This window comes from Cryptomeria japonica, chromosome 9 (genome assembly GCF_030272615.1).
Source record: "Cryptomeria japonica chromosome 9, Sugi_1.0, whole genome shotgun sequence".
Taxonomy (NCBI): Eukaryota; Viridiplantae; Streptophyta; class Pinopsida; order Cupressales; family Cupressaceae; genus Cryptomeria; species Cryptomeria japonica.
This window is the reverse complement of record NC_081413.1, coordinates 280,273,838-280,292,904: the sequence shown is the minus strand read 5'-3', so window position 1 is coordinate 280,292,904 and position 19,067 is coordinate 280,273,838. Positions and strand designations below refer to the sequence as shown.

At 38.0% G+C, this 19,067-nt stretch overlaps 1 protein-coding gene across 8 annotated transcripts in view; it reads right to left on the bottom strand.

The window, feature by feature from the left end:
* LOC131048618 (uncharacterized) overlaps positions 1–19,067 on the bottom strand; it is a 244,342-nt gene that overhangs the window by 175,628 nt on the left and 49,647 nt on the right. For all 8 annotated transcript variants that reach the window (XM_057982650.2, XM_057982646.2, XM_057982647.2 and 5 more), the window contains exon 3: positions 3,993–4,062. In XM_057982650.2, the coding sequence (XP_057838633.2) occupies positions 3,993–4,062 (70 nt within the window). The remainder of the gene's footprint in view (positions 1–3,992; positions 4,063–19,067) is intronic.

Sequence of the window (19,067 nt, the reverse complement as noted above, 5' to 3'; positions counted from 1 at the left end):
CACCATCGCTCTAATAACTTCCTCATCATCAACAACTTCATTAGGAAGGGAGGAAGGAGGGGTGAATGAAGGACCTATCTCCGTAAGGGGTCTTTTGAAACTCCTGATGTACTCACATAGGGCTCTATTTTCTTCCCTCAGCCGCTTACATTTCGCCTTTGATTTCAGCATCTTTTCCCTCATGGCTAAGGAAGATTCTTCAAAGTCTCCCATTACTTGACCTGTGGAAGCATGGCCAAGATCAATCTGTCCGATAACATAATCCTCCTACCTGATTTCGCTCCTGTCTTTATCTACTGCAGGCTCAGCAATGTGCAGGGTCCGGGATCCAGACTCTTCCCTTACCACCTTGGAGAATTTCAAAGGAGCCTTCCTTTCTGCTGGTTGATCCATCTTTTTCAACAATTCTTCCAACTCTCGGGCTGGATCAGTTTCTTTTTCCAGTTCCTTTCTCAACCTTCCTACAAACCAATCTGGAGCAGGGATGGAGTGACTATGAACCTCTACGTGCTCTTGCTCTTGTGACTCTTCTTCCATTTCGCCAAGGATAACTTCCATGAAGCTATCCTGACGAGCCTCTTCCTGGTGTGAGGGACTTTCTGGTCTTTGTCTTCCTGGCTGATAGTGTCCTTGTGAAGCATTAATGCTGAGTATAACTGGTGTTGGAATGTTCTCTAGAGGTGGACCTGCTGGATGTGAAAACATCTCTACCTCCTGCACACTCGAGGAACCCGCCGGTGAACGCTCCCTCTCTGTCCTTTCTCTCTTTTGTGGAGATTCTTCCTGTTGGACTTCTTGTTGAACCTCATGTGGAACTTCCTGTTGGATATCCTTCTTCCTTGCTGTCCTTGGTCTCTTTGGGGCAATTTTTTCCTTTGTCAATCCGGACTTCCCCTCCTACCTAGGCCTATGAAGAGCCTTCGGTCGCCCCACTGTGGAAATCTAGACTTCCCATTAGTTGATATGTCAAATGAACATTCCTTCCGTCAACTTCCTTATCTGTCGGTCAATCCAGTGCGTAGTGAATTTCACCACTGGTCTAGCCAAAACATTCAAATCATCCATTTCAAGCTCTAACCAATCTGGCAACTGAATGGGCTGATCTTTTACTTTGTCAAATTCAGGTTGCACCAAATCTGAATCCTCCTTCCCTTGATCCGGCACTTGATAAATTTCACTTAACCTGATGGTGTCAAGGGGCAATCTGGAATGCATTTTCTTCCGGACCTCAAGGTCATCCTCGGCACCCACCCAATAATCTTCTAAGTGAAACTTGTGTATGAATTTGACGCCAGCAACCTTCCTGATTTGGCAGTAAGGATCATACTGGGCCCTAGATGTATAAAATGGCCGGGGATAGAATGCCAATTCCCTTGCTACACTCTCAACGGCCTCCAAGCTTGGGCATATTTCCATGAAGTCACCCAAGACAACTGGGAATTCAATTGATTGCTTTTTCTTCTTCTTCTGCAATTGATCATAGGCAGTTAACTGCCTCATGAGCTCCAACAACATGAGCTTGTCTAATGGATATCTTGGCAATTTGTATGACTGGAATGAGAATCCTTGCGTCCTGATGTAGGTGACTTTAGGAAATTGCAAGAATGTAGCTCCATACTTCTGGACCAGGGCACTTGCTTGCGGCGACACCCTTATGTGCAACTTCTTCTGCATAAGTCATGCCAAGTACATAGTGAAGGTGTCATTCGCCAACCTGTAAGAACTAACATTGTGAAGATGCAACTGGGGATAAAACTCATGTACTTTCAGCTGCACTGGCCCACAACCCATGATTCCTCTTGCTGGCAGACCATCGAATCCTCCCCTTCGCACAAGCATATAGAATAGGTAGGAGCTCATGAAGAAGGACTGGCACCTTTTTTCTTTTAAGTTTTTCAATTGTTCATGCAAGTAATGACTGATCAATCTAGCCTAGTCAACTAGCCCATTTGCATTCATGATCTCGCATATGTAGAAGAACATCCAAGTTTCAAAGTTCACAGAATGTGAACACCCTATTACTCTGCTCAACATGTTTATCAGGTCCACATACTCCTGCTTGAACTCAAAGATAGTGATAGTCTTTGGCATCTTGCAAGCATGCATCCTAGGCTTCAACAACCACTGTTTATTAATCAAATCAGCACACCTGGCAGGACCTGCTTCATATACTGCCTTAGCTCTGTTGCTGGTCATGTATGTCATGGAATAGTGTGAAGGAATTCCGAAAGCCTCACCAATTGACTCTAAAGTCAATGTTGCTAGCAACTTGCCATCTGATATTGAGATTATCTTCCGCTCCAAATTATAAAGTTCTGCACACTCCAAAATCAAGTCTGGACACTGAATAGTAGGAGGAAAACCAGCTGCTGCAACAATTCCGCTCTTGACAATCTTGACAGCTGTTGGTGATGGACTATGCTCTGATGTCCCGAACATTCTGATCTTGAATGCAGCCAGATTGAATGTGCCCAAATTAGTATCACTGATTTCTTCCCATCTAGAATTCATCCAGGAATGAGGAAGGAAACCTTTCATTTCTGCTTTGATCAATGCCTGCCTGGAGAGGGTAGCTGCCTTGCTTGATTACGCCATCCTGAAAAGCACCTTGGAAATGATGAGAACAAAAACTAAGTATGACCACTCTTCACTTCTCCAATTCTTCTTTCCTGAATCCTGCACGTGAGAAATGAAATGCCTCTCCATGCTTATATAGAAACCTTCAAATCGCCCTGCTAAGTTAGGAGGCATCAAATTAGCAATTGAATTTATGATGTGTCATACTTTCCCAATCACTGCGCCATGCAAAAGAAACTTCCCTTGTGAGCGAGCTCAAATTTAGAAGTTTCATTAAATGCACTAAGCCATGCGTCATACTTGGAAGATTCTCTTCGCCAACTCATTAACTTCCACTCTTTCAAAACTGACACAAAGCGTGAGGACCCTGTAATCAAAACTGACTGAGTAAACACCTTTACCGCTAGTGTGGAAAGTCTGAATACAATGGTGTGAGGGTTTAATGACTGCTGTGCATCATTATTTAGCAGATTTGAGTTAATCTTTAACTGATAAATATGCATAAACGGGCATCAATTTACCTTTCTGTGGGGATGCTGAGCAAATCTGAGTGTTCTGGAAGGAGAATGAGGGACAGACTTGTGACTGCATACTGAAGACATCTGGTCTTGTGGGCTCAATTGCTACAGCAGAGGTTTAGGATTGGAAAGTGCACTGTAAGGGAATTATTGCAGACGTTTTCAAGCTTCCTGGTGGCTGAATATTATCTCAGATTATTTCTGGAAGGCATGCACAATGTAAAGATCTGTAATGAAGGTCTAAGTCTGCTCATAAGGTCAGAAATCAGACCATTACTTCTGTACTTTGTTTAAACAGCTATTTCAATAAATGCATATTGAATCTGGTTGATATCAGCAGTTCTTTCTATTTGTAAGTTTTGTCATTTGAATGCAAATATATTGTTACTTCACTATATGCTACAACGTGTTACAAACTTGGAAACAAAATTTAGCAAACAAAACTTATAAAATCATGAAGTACGCAATCTGTTTGACAAAAAAAGTTGGAGGGGTCGAAGGCAGAAATTGAGTGCAAATCTTTGAGGTATCTTACACATGATTAATGTTGAATAAGTATACCGTGAAATAAAAAAGATAGAGCAATTCTTTCTTGTATACTTGCAGCAGAAAGTCACACGGTGTTATCCTTCACATGACAAAATCTCAAGTTACAAGACAACAACAATATACACCTACAGGACAGGATAACCTCAACAAATCAAGAAGGGTATAATTCAATAATTTAAAAGAGATAACTACACATTTTTATAAGGAACTAAGATATTGTAATTGCAAAATTGGCCAAAGGTCCATGATCTTTTGTTATTCCTAAACAAAGCTGCAAGGACAACTCCAATAGTAAAATATAAAGTAAACTATTAGTCTACAAAACAAAAAATATTCTTGGACACATACTTTCACCAGGAAAATCAAAATACTCCAAGGCACACCACAACTCGCCTCCCCGCATGCTTATATTTTTCACCTGATTACCAAAACAAGCAGTATCATCAGATACCAGAATCATCTCAAAGATTCACCTTGTTAACAAGCCAGAACAAAGTATCTACACAAGTTTTCTTTGCATAATCAGTCTATAGAAATGAATTGGCCTTAAACTTGAATCTAAGCATGTGCATGAAGAATGCTGTTATAGATGCCTTGAAGTTTAAGAAGTGTGTTTTCTTCACCCAGAATTTCAATCAAGATATAGTTTGCAAGCCAGCATCCAAAGTGCCATGGAAATTAAAGCAATGCACATGCAAAAAAGTGTCAAGCATCAATGCAAAAACGCCTAATATTGTAGCCAGATTCATTTTTATAGGTTTCTACTTATTTTCAAACTTTCCTGTAACATTGAATGGCTAGTTTGAATAATTAAATACCACTAGTGAAAAACTTAGCCAAAACCATAATCTGTGAAAATCAGAGTATCGCACTTGAATGGAGAATCAGAGTATTGCACTTGAACTGAAAATCAGAGTATCACACTTGAATGGAGAATTTAATCTACAATATATCATAATCTGTGTTTAAATGTTAGATTGAAGAGAGAAAACCATGGTACTATACTAAGTCACCGTGTTCGAGTTCGAGTTCGAGTTCGAATTCGCCAACAATAAAATTCAGATGAAATTCGACAGGACAAAAAATTCAAAAATAAATTCATTATTAAATTCACTCTATATAAATTTAATTTTTTTAAAAATATATATAATATATCCACAAAATTATTAAAATAAATATTATTAAATTTATTTAATTTTAATTTGTTAAATTTTAAATATTAATACTAAAAATCTAAATTCAATATTTAAAAAATTAAATTTTTAATATATTAAAAAAAATAAAGCAAAAAATTTGTTAATATAATATATTAAACTATTAATATAAGGTATATATTAAGGACAATGTATTTTTGGGAAAGCAGCGGGAAAATTAATATGATTGATGTTCATATATTCTTTAGAAAAGCTTCGTACAAATTAATAGGACAGCATATTATTGGAAAAGCAGTTACAAATTAAAACAAGTTGCATTGGCCTTTCCCGACGTGGCCATCACAAATCCTACTGGTGGCATCACATCAGCCTGCAGCCCTAAAAATATTCGACGGCCCTCATACCTACCAATGGAAATTATCAACTGGTAAACTGTCGGTGGGAAAAACCTTTGCGAATTTAAGGCGAATTTCAATGAATTTCATACAGTTTTTATAAATTCGCCGATTTTTTAATCTGAAGCCGAAAATTCAGCGAACACGGTGACTAAGGTACCATACAAAAGTTTCATAACTCACTTCCAGGACAAAGCCCATTGATGGCATATAAGTTCCCATGAAATACTGCAATCGTATTCTAATTTAAAAGTTAAAACAGTGAGCTTGCTAGATGTCATTGGAGTAGGAAAAACATGGTAGCCACATGTAGAATAGGAAATATGTGTAAGTTTGCTCAACAAAACCAGACAAATATACACAAAGATGGCCAACATATAACAGTAATACAACTTGGCAACTTCATTGTTTATCAAAACTTGCATGTACATATATGTTCCAGAAATAGTGACAAACAATAACACCAATGAGAATAATCATGGGACTTCCATTAAATCATATAAATTTATAATTGTTGGCTACAAATGTGTTGGTCAGAAACCACTGCTCATACAAAACACAAGTAGAGATGACTATGACTACTCCCACAGATTAAATACCTATACAAAGGCACATTCTTGCTCAAAATACAATGTCAAATAAACACTTTATTAACTCAAGTAACCGAAGACCATACATAACAACAGAAATTATTATCCACAATGCTAGATCCAACGCCTACATTTGGTCTCATGAATAGACTCGAAGAAATTACTGCCAAAACTCAAATAATAATTGTCAATGTGTAGCATCTAGGGCAAATGTGGAAGCAAGCTACATAACAGTGATCATTAACGACCATTGCAATGGCTGCCCAAGCTCAAGTTCTTGTACCAAGCTTGTAGATTCAGCTAACTGTAGAGAAACAACTCCACATGGAGCCCTGTCCAGATTCTTAGACTTCTGCTTTCTCAATATTTCCCTCAACCACTTCACAATCTCATGAGTAGCATTTCCTTTTTCCAGCTCTGTAGTCAAAGATGCTCTAATATTGACATATGCTAGCTTTTCAGTATTCAACTTCTTCTAAAGTTGTTTAAATCTTATGTTCACATTATTCGTCTTTGTTAACAAATACCATTACCTGTCTTTAATTTGTTGCCACTGATGTCATGTTGTAATAATCCCAAATCAGACCTTATAAAAATATCAGGTAGATTCATGTAAAGATCCGGACCAAACTCTATACCAAAATTTTACAATTTTCCAATCTTTCAATGTGTAAGAATCTTGTCAAACAATTTGTGTATTCTTCTGAGAGTTTCCATTTGCTGATAGATAGCCTTTCTTTGGGTCTTCAAACAAGATTCAATTATGCAACATTCTTTATTATAAAGCATTTCATAGAACAGTCGTCATACATTTTATGCACATGAGAATGAGGAAATACAAATATTGCAGACTACTGTTATATACATCAGAGTACATAAATAAATTTATATTTTGTTCTAACCTCTTACCCAAGCCAATGAACATTCCCTTTAACTGTTGTTGCTAAGACATCAAGGCATACCATGTGTCTAGCCTCCCAACTCACTCAATCGTTTGGAATGCTCCAAAGTTTGCACTAGCTGTATGTGGAATTCCAGGTTACCACACCTCCATCCCACACTGCTGTTAATGTCTTCAAATCCCACGCCACACTCAAACAGAAACAACGACAAGCAATATCACTCCCTATTCACCTCAAATCTATCCAACAATAGAACCTGGCAATGGAAGAGACTTTCGCCCAGCAATAGAGAAAAAGAACTCACACCCAACAATATAAACTTCAACACCCAGCAAGAAGATAGATGTCAAACACCCAGTGAAGAAAGATACCAAACACTGTTTTCTCCCATGCCTAGCATATCAATAAAAGCTACGTCCAGATCTAACACAATCTCATGCCCAGCAATATTTGAATCCCTAAAATATATATCACACCAACCATACAAATTCTGACACCTCAACAATAATCTTCAAGTTATGGCACCCAACTCTACCAAGTGATCCACTTAAAATTTAGTCCCAATAATAATATTTTACCAAAATCAGAAAAGACATTAATTTTTCATTTGCCTACGAACCTCCGAAAAATTATACAATCTTCAATCGTTCAACACCTACATAAAACCTATATGATTCCATCTGCAAATTGGCTAGGGTAGATGTCTCACCACCAAAACCAATCCAATCCAATAGAAGCACCTCTGAATCCTGTGTGAAGCCACCAAGGTTGGCTGAAATGGGTTTCCATCCAATCCACCAAGAAGCCCAAGGGTTTTCATCCAAGGATTTTCTGAACCGAGAGCAAAAGCTCTCAAAGCTCTCCAAGAAAATAACAAGTCAAGAATGAATTTATTTTTGGCTTTCAACCCCTTTTATAACTCATGTTTGACAGAATTACTTAATTTTCTTTTATTTCATTTTTCCTCTCATAAAGTGACCTCCTTTATAATTTTCCATTGACATTTATGAAGTCACTTTATTAAAATAACCAAGGTTCATCTTTTAATTAATTAATTATTCCCTTAAAAAACCCAACTTAACCTACAAAAATAAAAGAGGCTAACTGTCTCCGATCAATGACTCATTTGGAAAATGGTGACATTACAACTCAGCTATACTCATTTATTGCTCATTTAATTTGTTTTCAAGGAGAAGGAAGCATTTCTTAATTACACTCTAACTAGACTAGATAATCAGCCCAAGGAATAACTTGTAGCCATCACAAATGTGCTAAAACTCTTATAAGTCTATTGTGCATGTAGTATGTCAAGAATGGGTTTCCTCAAAATGGAAACTGAGAGAGATGGTGGGCAAAGACAGATCTTGAGCAGGTCAACACATTGTTCAGTCATAGATCATCTTCAAGCAGTTCATCTACCTCAGCCCCTGCAACATGAAACTACATCAACATCATTGTCAGATCCTCCAGGGGTCAGTACATGTTCCTCAAACCCTCCAGTGTCTTCTAGAGCCCCAGCAGGGACCCCAAACAGCCTTGAAGCAAGGTAAATATAGGCACCATTTATTTTTGTACTAGAGTTAGTCTTAAATCTTGTAACAAGTCTGTGTGATGAATAAAATGGTTAAATATGTTTTATGTTATGTGTGATATTCATGGGCAAGCTTCTAATTTTTCATTAGTCATCTAGAATGAAACAAGGAGTAATTGTATTGTGATTTATACAAGTTATGTGTTAAGAGACATGTTAGTTTAATTTTTGTTATGCGCATTGTCCCAATGGGTGGTGGAACATTCTCCAACTGTTGCACTTGTCCTCCTAGGACTCTCACATTCCTAGACATTGTAGGATACAATTGATAGGGATGTGTATGCAGATGCAAGGAATGGATCAATGAAAATATATTTGTTGTCTACAATTTTACATCATTGTGTTATTGATATCCTATTCTTGCATTTTCTGTGTTATTTAAACTATGATAGTTGTGTGTTATTCATGTAATATGGACTGTGTATGTAAGTTCCCACCTACATTTATAGCACATTCCCTGGAATGGATCTGCATATTCCACATGATGCCAATCCTGGGATCCACTGTGGAGACGGCGTAGGAATGGAGTATTCCTACAAGATTGAGATGGCTACGTGAGATTAGCTAAGGCAAGCCTCTGAGAGAGACTTTAACTTACCTTCAGATGAAACAAGATTGTCATCCAGATCTAAAACACCATGCAAGGGACGAATGCCTCAGTGTGCATATAAAACATGAGGTTGAAAGAGTTGATCTCCAAGCTCAAGATTCCTCTAGCAAATGTTCTAAATAAGAGATTGTTTATCAAATGTTGCAGACCAAAGTTTCAAGTGAACATGAAAATTTTGACAACTTCAGAATACAATGGATGAATACAATAAATCCATAATCTTGCAGAAAGAAGTCAAAAACAAATACTAGGACAAAGGAAGCAACTGTAAATATGAGGAGGATTATTTAGTTACTTCCACCATCACTTTCCTACTAAGCCTCACAATCTGTCTTTAAGGGCGTGTTAAAAACATTCAAGGAGTCATCAGGGGTGTGACTAAGTGGTTGGCTTGTTTGGTTCTCATGATAGAGACTGAATCTCAGCTCTCTCCAATGAAATCTTAGCCCCGTAAGGTGTGCTGAGTGGTAGCATTGCTAGAATCACAAGTAGAATGCAGCCAAAAAGTGCTGGAGGACGCAGCATTGATGTGGCCAGATAGTGCTGAATGGTGCAGCAAATGGAGTAGATGGAAAAATTGCAACAGCAGTAGTCCCACTAAAAATTTACAGATGGAGAGGTCTATGGCAGCAAGTATAGGTATAGATCATTATGTCACATGCATGCTGAATTAGTAGGCCTGATAATCTCAAAACTGTTGTTACAGGAATAGGCCCCAATTCAACCTATTAGAGAAGATGATGAAAGCTTGGATTATAACAACAAGAACAAATCTAGAACCATGCAAGCCTTGAGAAGAGACAACGAAAATGGATTAGAACCATACAACGATTAAGGAACTAAAGGTGAGAAAAGAAAAAAGTAAAGAAAGCAAAGAACTCTGGAGCACAGAATCCAAATGTAGACAGATTAAAACAAATCTCCAAAAACATTATTCTATAATATCCATCAAGTCCTAGACCACTCAATTAAAAAATGCCCATATAATTTGAAAATCGAGAGTACACAAGCACTCTTCGCACAAGGCAAGAACTCCACCTTACCAAGTACCCATCGAATCAGATTAGCACAACTTCCTTTAAATCCAAAGAAGTGTCATTTCATTGTACCTAAAGGAAAACTCCTTAGACATATCATCTACAAGGATAGATTGAAAACAAATCCTAGCAAAGTAAGAGTAATAGTAGAGATGGAAGCCCTAAAAGACATCATAAGGGTCAGACTGTTTTTGGGCCATGTCAACTACTACTGCCAATTTATCAAAAACTTTGCTCAAATTTCACATCCATTGGACATGCTCACAAGGAAAGGTGTGGCATTAACATGGTTGGACGAGCGAAAAAAAGTTTTAAACAAACTAAAGGTATGAGTTCTCCCATTTTAGCATAATCTAGACTAGAATAAAGAGTTTCATGTTCAAATGCACAGATCAAAGATCTTAAAACTAGCTATGGCAAAAAGCCTCAAAAAAGAGAAGACAGGCACACTAGGGAAAGCATCAGTAAAATAGACAAAAGGGAAGAGGAAGCATAGAAAGCAATAAACAAAAGGGAGTAACACTACGGAATCTCTATCTCTCACCTTAGATAGTTTGACAACTACAAAATGTTAGTCGTGGTGGGCAAACAATCCTGAAGATCACCCACTCAAAACTGCAATAATATCCACTTAGATAGACAATGCCATACAAGTTCCTTATTTTAATTTTCGAGTGTTTGAGCCTTACCTGCTAAGCATGGTAGCTAATTATAATAGAGAAGAACAAATATCTATAGTGCAATATGTGGATTCCACAATGAGTATCACATACACTCTTGCTGATTTTTGTCAGTTATTTGGGTCCCATGTTGGGGAACCTCAATATTGAAACCCACAACTCCTGTCAACCATAGTCAAAAAGAAGCAACCATTCAAACACTTTGTCAGGACAACCTTACAAAACAGGAACAAACAAACATCTCGAGTTAAGGAAATAGAGGCATGCAAAAAGATTATCTAGCAAATGATGAATGGAACTGCATACTAGATCTTACTAACAGAAAAATAATGGAAACAATAAGCGCATCAAATGTTGTTGTTTGGATGGCAAAATACATGGTTGGGTTGAGAAAAGGAGAAATATATAACTAGACAGAATTACTATAAATAAGAATACAGAATTCTTATCTTTGAAACACAAAGCCTTTTACATTACATAGCATGCAATTGCAATGGTTTTTGATGCAATTGTACACAAATACCATAAGTTGCGATTGGCAAATTTCAACCAAATACAAAGCATGATCCTTCTTAGGCATCTATTTTAAGATGGTAGTCTTTGGGTGTGCTAGTAATGGCAAGGAAAGGGGGGAATGCAAAAAACACTATAAGAAAGAGGAAAAATACACAAGTGAAATTATCTTCAAAATAAAAGCCCATAAAGGAAAGTGATAGTGAAGAAGATGAGGAGGTTGAAATTATTGAAACGACTACAATTCCCTCCGGCACCACATTTGCAAAATTTCCTTCAATAACTACACCAGGAGAACTATCAAAGGGGGCATCGATACATAAAGATGAATGGTTGAACTTACTAGGAACTCCCACTGAGTTATGTAGTATCCTCCCTTCAACCCTGCATAGGAAACTGAACAGCAATTAAAGCAAAACCCTCGATCACTCCCTGTTCTTAAGACAAATGGAAGTCTTCCACCATCGCACGAAGGAAGTCCAGAATAATTGTAGAAGTCAATTGCATGAGAAGCCATAATCGCATGATCAGTCTTATAGCCCAGTCCATAGCAGCAATGATGAGATTACCATTCTATTGGACTAATTTTAGGACAATTATCTAACTATTTATTAATTAGGTCCTTTAATTGCTTTTTCACGTAAGCTAAACTTAGGTGCTTTATTTTATCTAGGTGTTATGCTTTTTTAGTTGAAGTTCACTTAGAGGCACTTCTAGTTAGCTTTTTTAGCTTGTAATTGACCTTAACTTAGCTCCTACTTTGCATTGTTTTAGTTCTTATAATTTTAGGATTAGGGCATCTCTTGCTTTCTATAAAGCAAGTCTTTCATCGTTGTAATTTTACCTCCAATATTGTGTACCTTCAATCCCTTTGTGCAATAATACAGAATTCTCTGGTTGTTATAAAGCATACAATCTTTGTTTGATCTCTTTTGTGTGATATCTATGTTGATGTTTGTAGCTAGGTTGGAATCCTTCTAAGGCCGACTTAGAATATGTATGACTAATTGGCCTATCGGCCTTGGTCATAATAGATGTGCAAAGAATCAAAATATAACTTGTATTACTTGCTATAGGGCCGACCCTATTATGGTTATTGAAATTGTTTTATTCCATATTGCATGTAAGGCCGACCCATGATGGAAGGGTGGCTGAGTCATATATATACAAGGAACATTGTCATTCATCATTCAATCAATCAAGCAATCAGCGAATTATAACTATCAGCAGCAGAGCGAATATTCTCAGTAAACTTCATCAACAATTACTTCCAGCGATTCACACTCAGATCAGTGAATTCTTTAGGACAGTGAATTACCTCCTTGGCTAGCGAACTCACACTTTGGTCAAGAGCAAATCTCTTCTGACATCTGCAAATTCAGACTTGAGGATCAGTGATCTCAGTCAAGCAAAGACATTATTCAGCGCTGCGAATTCATCCTCTGATTGGAGCACTTCATCTGCATATGCGAATCAGATAGAAGATCATTTTGATACCCTAGTTCGGTTCAGTTTACATATACTGCTGTGTATGATGATTTAACTTGTGCATATAGCTTCAAGAGTTGAAGCGAACTTGTAAAGACATGTTTGATCTTGTCTAATATATTCTGAGATTTCATTGTTGGGTTTTTCACCTTCAAGAGGAAGGTTTTCCCAGGGTATTCTGGTGTTCTTCGTGTTCTTTGTGTTGTTTTGTTTATTTGCTATCAATCTGATCTAAAAACAACATGGTATCAAAACCAGGTTTGAGAAGATCGTGATCAGATTCATTTGAGCGGAGGAACACCGGGACATACACAATATTGGCTCCTATGCCTTGTAGCGATTCCTTTATGTGGGTGTGACTTAACTGGTGTCGCTTTCCAAGACCTCCGAGTCCAGCGAATCATGTTTGGTTCTGCATACTTCCGAATATTGAGATTGTCTCTGTCAAAAGGTTAATAAGACAAATTTCTGAAAAGTTAATTGCAGATGAGACAAATTGGCTTCTTTGGCATCTCGTGACTGGTCATATTTCCTTATTTAGAATAATCGCTACTCACTAGTGTTTTGGCGCATATGAGGAGGAATAAGCCAAACTAAGGAAATACTTCCGGGGAAGTGATGTGGCTGTCAGACTAAGACAAACTACCCTATCGTATCCCCTGGAGAAGGAAAGATGTTGCTGGAAATTTTGGAAATAGTGTGAAGCAGTGAGATCCTATGTATGAAGATTGAAGCCATTGTTAAAGTTACAGAGAGCTAGGCAGCTGGGTGCAGAAGAAGGAAAGGCAGTCAAGTGGACTGAAGACTGCATTTTTTAATCATCCGAAAGTCTGAAAATTAGTTGTGTAAGCTGGCACGGGGATTTTGGAAGACTTGAATGGAGCTGACATCAATATAATTGTTGGGGGTGTTGCAAACTGATTTATCTTGATAGTGATTGTCGGCCAGAGCTGAAAGCTCGGCCTCATCGCTCCTATCGTATCCCTCCTGTAGTAGAAGTGGACAAAGGTTCTAAGATTAATCAATAAAGAGATAAGTATTCCATGTTGATTAATGTTCATGAATTTTTTATGTAGTTATTAATTTATGCAATAACATTAGGATAGTGAATCATGTATGTTTCTAGCATTGATATTTCTCTTCGACATAGTGTAGTTCTATAAACGATTATTAAATTCTCTAAATGCTTTCAAGACGAACCAAGAAGCATAAGAGATTGCATTCAAGGAAGGAAGAACTTGATAATTGCTGCCACGAGACTGAGTTGGTAGCTGAAGACGCTTCTTCAAAGAGGAGGATTTAACATTCAGAGGGAACCTGATATTCCATCAGGGGCAACCTTGGACGAGGAGGTCAAAAGGATGATATCAGCTTCAGAGGGAGTCTGACATTTCATCAGAAGCAACCTTGGACAAGAAGGTCAGAAGGTTGATATCAGTTTCAGAGGGAGCCTCATTATCATGAAGATTTGGTTAATGCATTCTTCTTTGCAAGAGAAGTTTGAGGTGCAAACCCTTGTTAATGCATTCTTCTCTGCGAGAGAAGTTTGAGGCGCAAGCCCTTGTTAATGCATTCTTCTCTGCGAGAGAAGTTTGAGGTGCAAGCCCTTGTTAATGCATTCTTCTCTGCGAGAGAAGTTTGAGGTGAAAGCCCTTGTTCCACCCTCTGGGAGTAGCCATGGTGGATGTCATGACTTAGCACTTGTGTTTATTCACTCTTTGGGAGTAGCCATGGTGAATGTCATGATGAGATGATGATATCATGTTGAGTGACTCCGTGATGGGCACTTGTGTTCATTTGCATTTCCATTCGTGGGAGTAGCCATGATGAACCCACCCTCTAGGAGTAGCCATGGTGGTTGTGTTCATTTGCATTTCCATTCATGGGAGTAGCCATGATGGACCCACCCTCTGGGAGTAGTCATGGTGGACGTCACAATGTGACTCAAATATCAAGGACTCCTCCCTAGCTAAGAGCGAGTGTTGATGTTTGTAGCTAGGTCGGATTCCTTCTAAGGCCAACTTAGCATATGTATGACTAATTGGCCTATCAGTCTTAGTCATAATGGATGTGCAAAGAATCAAAATATAACTTGTATTACTTGCTATAGGGCCGACCCTATTATGGTTATTGAAATTGTATTATTCTATATTGCATGTAAGGTTGACCCATGATGGAAGGGTGGTTGAGTCATATATATACAAGTAACATTGTCATTCATCATTCAATCAATCAAGCAATCAGCGAATTATAACTATCATCAACAGAGTGAATATTCTCAATGAACTTCATCAATGATTACCTCTAACAATTCACACTCAGATCAGCGAATTCTTTAGGACAGCGAATTACCTCCTTGGCTAGCGAACTCACACTTTGGTCAAGAGCAAATCTCTTCTGACATCTGCAAATTCAGACTTGAGGATCAGCGATCTTAGTCAAGCAAAGACATTATTTAGCATGTGAATTCATCCTCTGATTGGAGCACTTCATCTGCATATGCGAATCAGATAGAAGATCATTCTGACTGGAGAACTTCATCTGCATTTTGGGTTCAACTTACATATACTGCTATGTATGATGATTTAACTTGTGCATATAGCTTCAAGAGTTGAAGCAAACTTGTAAAGACATGTTTGATCTTGTCTAATATATTCTGAGATTTCATTGTTGGGTTTTTCACCTTCAAGAGGAAGGTTTTCCCAATGTATTCTAGTGTTCTTCGTGCTCTTTGTGTTGTTTTGTTTATTTGCTATCAATCTGATCTAAAAACAACAAGTTGTTTTGCTTGCAGATGATTCTTGGCTCCTATGGGTGATTGTCAACTTCTACATGGTATCAAAGCACAATCATAGCTCCTACATGGTATCAGAGCTAAAGTTCTTTCATGGTATCAAAGCCTTTTCTATCAAGTTCTCGTGTGCATGCTTGAGGGATCCAACCTGGGGTAAATTTTAAGTACACTTTAGGTTCAAATAAAGGTTGCCATCACATCCAAAGTGTTGAAAAACCCCAAGATCAACTATTGTTTCATCAGAATCCGAGCAATTGAAATTCTAGGTCAAATTGGCCAAGGGCACGTAAATCGAGGCAAAATCTGGGGGTAGCTTAAAAATATGGGCACTTGGGTGCAAAACGGAGATCACCATCGCGCTCAAAAGGCCCAAAAACACCTAAATCACTTGTCAAATTGTCAAAAATGAAGATCAGTAAAAAATTTGTGATTTTTTAATTAGCACATGTTACGAGGCACGCAAATCCGTACAGTCGTACCTGTGCCAACATCAGCGAAAAAGAAATTTGGAGATTATCTCAAGCAGTGAATCATGTATAAGGATTGTAAATGTAAATATTGTGGGAGCAATCAGCATAGGCATGAAATGTGCCCTCATTTCTCACATTATGCTTTTCAACTCTTGCTTGAGTGTGCATTAAAATCTCAAGTTGCTCCTTCTCCACCAACAGAGACAATTGTTGTACCTTCATTGATTGAGACCCTTAGTCATGTTAAGCAAGATAATTCATCTATTTGTCTTCCTGATTGGGATTCCTATTTGACAGGCATTGCTTCATTGTTTGTGGAGTCTCATATTTCAGATTTGGAGGACACATTTGAGGGTTTATCTCTCTTATTTGATGATAGTCATAGCACACTGTTGTCACATCATGTTTGTCTTTGGAGCTTGTTCAAAATCAATTTTCATTAGTTCCTTGTTTGTCACCTCCTATTATGATTGGGCATGTACCTAATTGGTTTGTGGCATCTTCATCATCCAAGGACTTGGCGACACATGAGCAATTTTCAGAAACATCATCATATATTAGGATTTGGATTCTTAAATATTCTAGTTTATGGGAGTGGCTTCTCATATCTCCAGTGGATTGGTTTCTTCCGAAGGGGAGACATGTTGTTTGCAAGCAGTGTATCATGTTTTGTCTTCAAGCATTTGTCATTGGCACAAGAGCTACTTCTACATTGGGGGGATTCTTATCCTCATTATCTCTCTTATGCGGAGGATATTTATTGTACTTTTGTGGCCGATTCTATACTTGGGAGACCACTTGGAGTCCTTCATCTTAGTCACATTTAGTACTCTTTTCCATTTCATTGCATCTCTCATTTTTGGAGAGGGCTTTTTTCCCCTATGGTTTTTCTCCTTTTCTCCATTTAGAGAGACCTCCTTGGTGTGAGTTGCATTGTTTTGCATTGGTTTGTAAATGGGTACCTAATCAAACCTTAGTTGTTGGGACTCATTCATGCATGCATTTTGCATTCATCATTAGCTATTTAGCTTATCTCTAAGTTAATCTTAAGGAGGGGTGTTGGAGTAATTTTAGGACAATTATCTAATAATTTATTAATTAGGTCTTTTGATTGCTTTTTCACTTAAGCTAAACTTAGGTGCTTTATTTTATCTAGGTGATATGCTTTTTTTGTCTAAGTTCACTTAGAGGCACTTCTAGTTAGCTTTTTTAGCTTGTAGTTGAACTTAATTTAGCTCCTACTTTGCATTGTTTTAGTTCTTCTAATTTTAGGATTAGGGCATCTCTTGCTTTCTATAAAGAAAGTATTTCATTAAGTGTAATTGTACCTCCAACATTGAATCTTCAATTCTTTTGTGCAATAATACAAAATCCTCTGGTTGTTATAGAGCATACAATCTTTGCTTGATCTCTTTTGTGTGATAGGTGTTTTGCTTGCATATGATTCTCGGCTCATGTGGTTGATCATCAACTTCTACATGGTATCAGAGCACAATCTTAGCTCCTACACATTCAACCATCCAAACCATATTAAAGGAATTCACTAGGAACCATCAAGTAGAATATAGAAGACTTAGAACCAATGGCACACATCTTGAGTGAGGCTGCTGATATTGCGAAGTTGGACGGCACTCACTATCCCTTTCTTTTACTCGAAGGATTTAACACTCTATTAAGGGTGAGTGCAATGAGGAGTTCACTAAAAACTTCCTCTCTCATGGGTAGCCTTCCACAAAGGTACCTGTTGTGACGTTTTCACACATCACCCCATTGCAAATAGGGACCCCTCTTTTGTTTCTTACTTTAGGTGTTTCAGTTTAGTTGTCTTGTCTTGGCGATGGTTTCGTGGTCTTTAGCCTTTTGCTTGTGAGAAGGGTGGGTTTGCAAAATCTTGTCAAATCTTGTCAATGTGAGTTGTTAGAATGCAAGGTGTTGTTGAGAATGAGTCATGAGGAGGTAAGAGGTGCTTTGATTATTTTTGGGATGGAATTTCACCAAATATTAAATTTAACCGTTGCAACGCATGAGTTGTGTGGAATTTGTTGCACAACCTTAGAGGATTTCTGCCCTTGTAAACTCTTTCATTGCATTAGCATGATGAGATTCTGCCCTTTGGTTTATACACAACCATCCTTAAAGTCTAGCCTCCTCTCTTAATGCACACATGGCAAAAATTTGACCTTACCTTTGCAATCAAAACATGAATGTTGCGAATTTCCACCCTTGACGTTTATGCATGAGATGTGTAGAACTCTGACCTAGCGAGCGGTGCATAGGCATGATGAAAATCTGACTTTGGCAATTTATACATGAGGTTGCCCAAAGCCTGACCTTGGACAATCAATATATGAAGTATGATAATTTTCACCCATGTCTTTGCACAACCCCTAGCTATTTCCAACCTTCGTTCTATGCAAGGCATATCTCTAAGTCCGCCCTTGTTATGCATGAGTAGCATGGAATCTCAACCTTGGTGGTTGTTATACATGGTCATGGCTAAAACCCGACCTTAATTTCTTGGCAATTAGTGCATAGACAATAAGAAAACTGACCTTAGTTTTAATACATGGATAAAGGAAAATGTCGATCTCAGCTCATGCATAAGGTCTTGAAATTTCCAATCTCTTTAATGCATACACTTGTGTAAAATCCGACCATTGAATCTATACATGAACCCCATCAAATGTCAACCTTTAGCTATGTATATCATACATGTAATCCCACCTAGGCAGGAGATTGAGCAAGTCGACAGTTTTAGAAGGAAATCGATAAGTTTAAAATTTCAAATCATTTAGATCAAGTCGACCTCCCTCCCTTAATTCAAAAAGGACAAACAAAGGATGATAGGTCAGCTAGGGTATCAAATGTACATTGAAACCTACAAAGAAGATATCTAATCCCTCATTCCAGTCGACACTCAAATACAATTCAATTAGTGGCAAAGCAGACCTAGGAGAGATCCGAAATCAGAGGAGAGATCAAATTGCAGATATGAGACTATTGTTTGCATAACAAAATCATACATGACAGCCCCAAAATCCCGAATTTATTCATAAAAGACAGCTAATCCCGAAATTGCAAGAGCAGAGCAGAATTAGATTGAATGCATGTCGATCATGAATTCTTGCCAAGTATTTATATGCTATGCAAGGTGTGAATGCTGACTTAAAGGAAGGAGCAATTTAAAGCGTGTGAGATC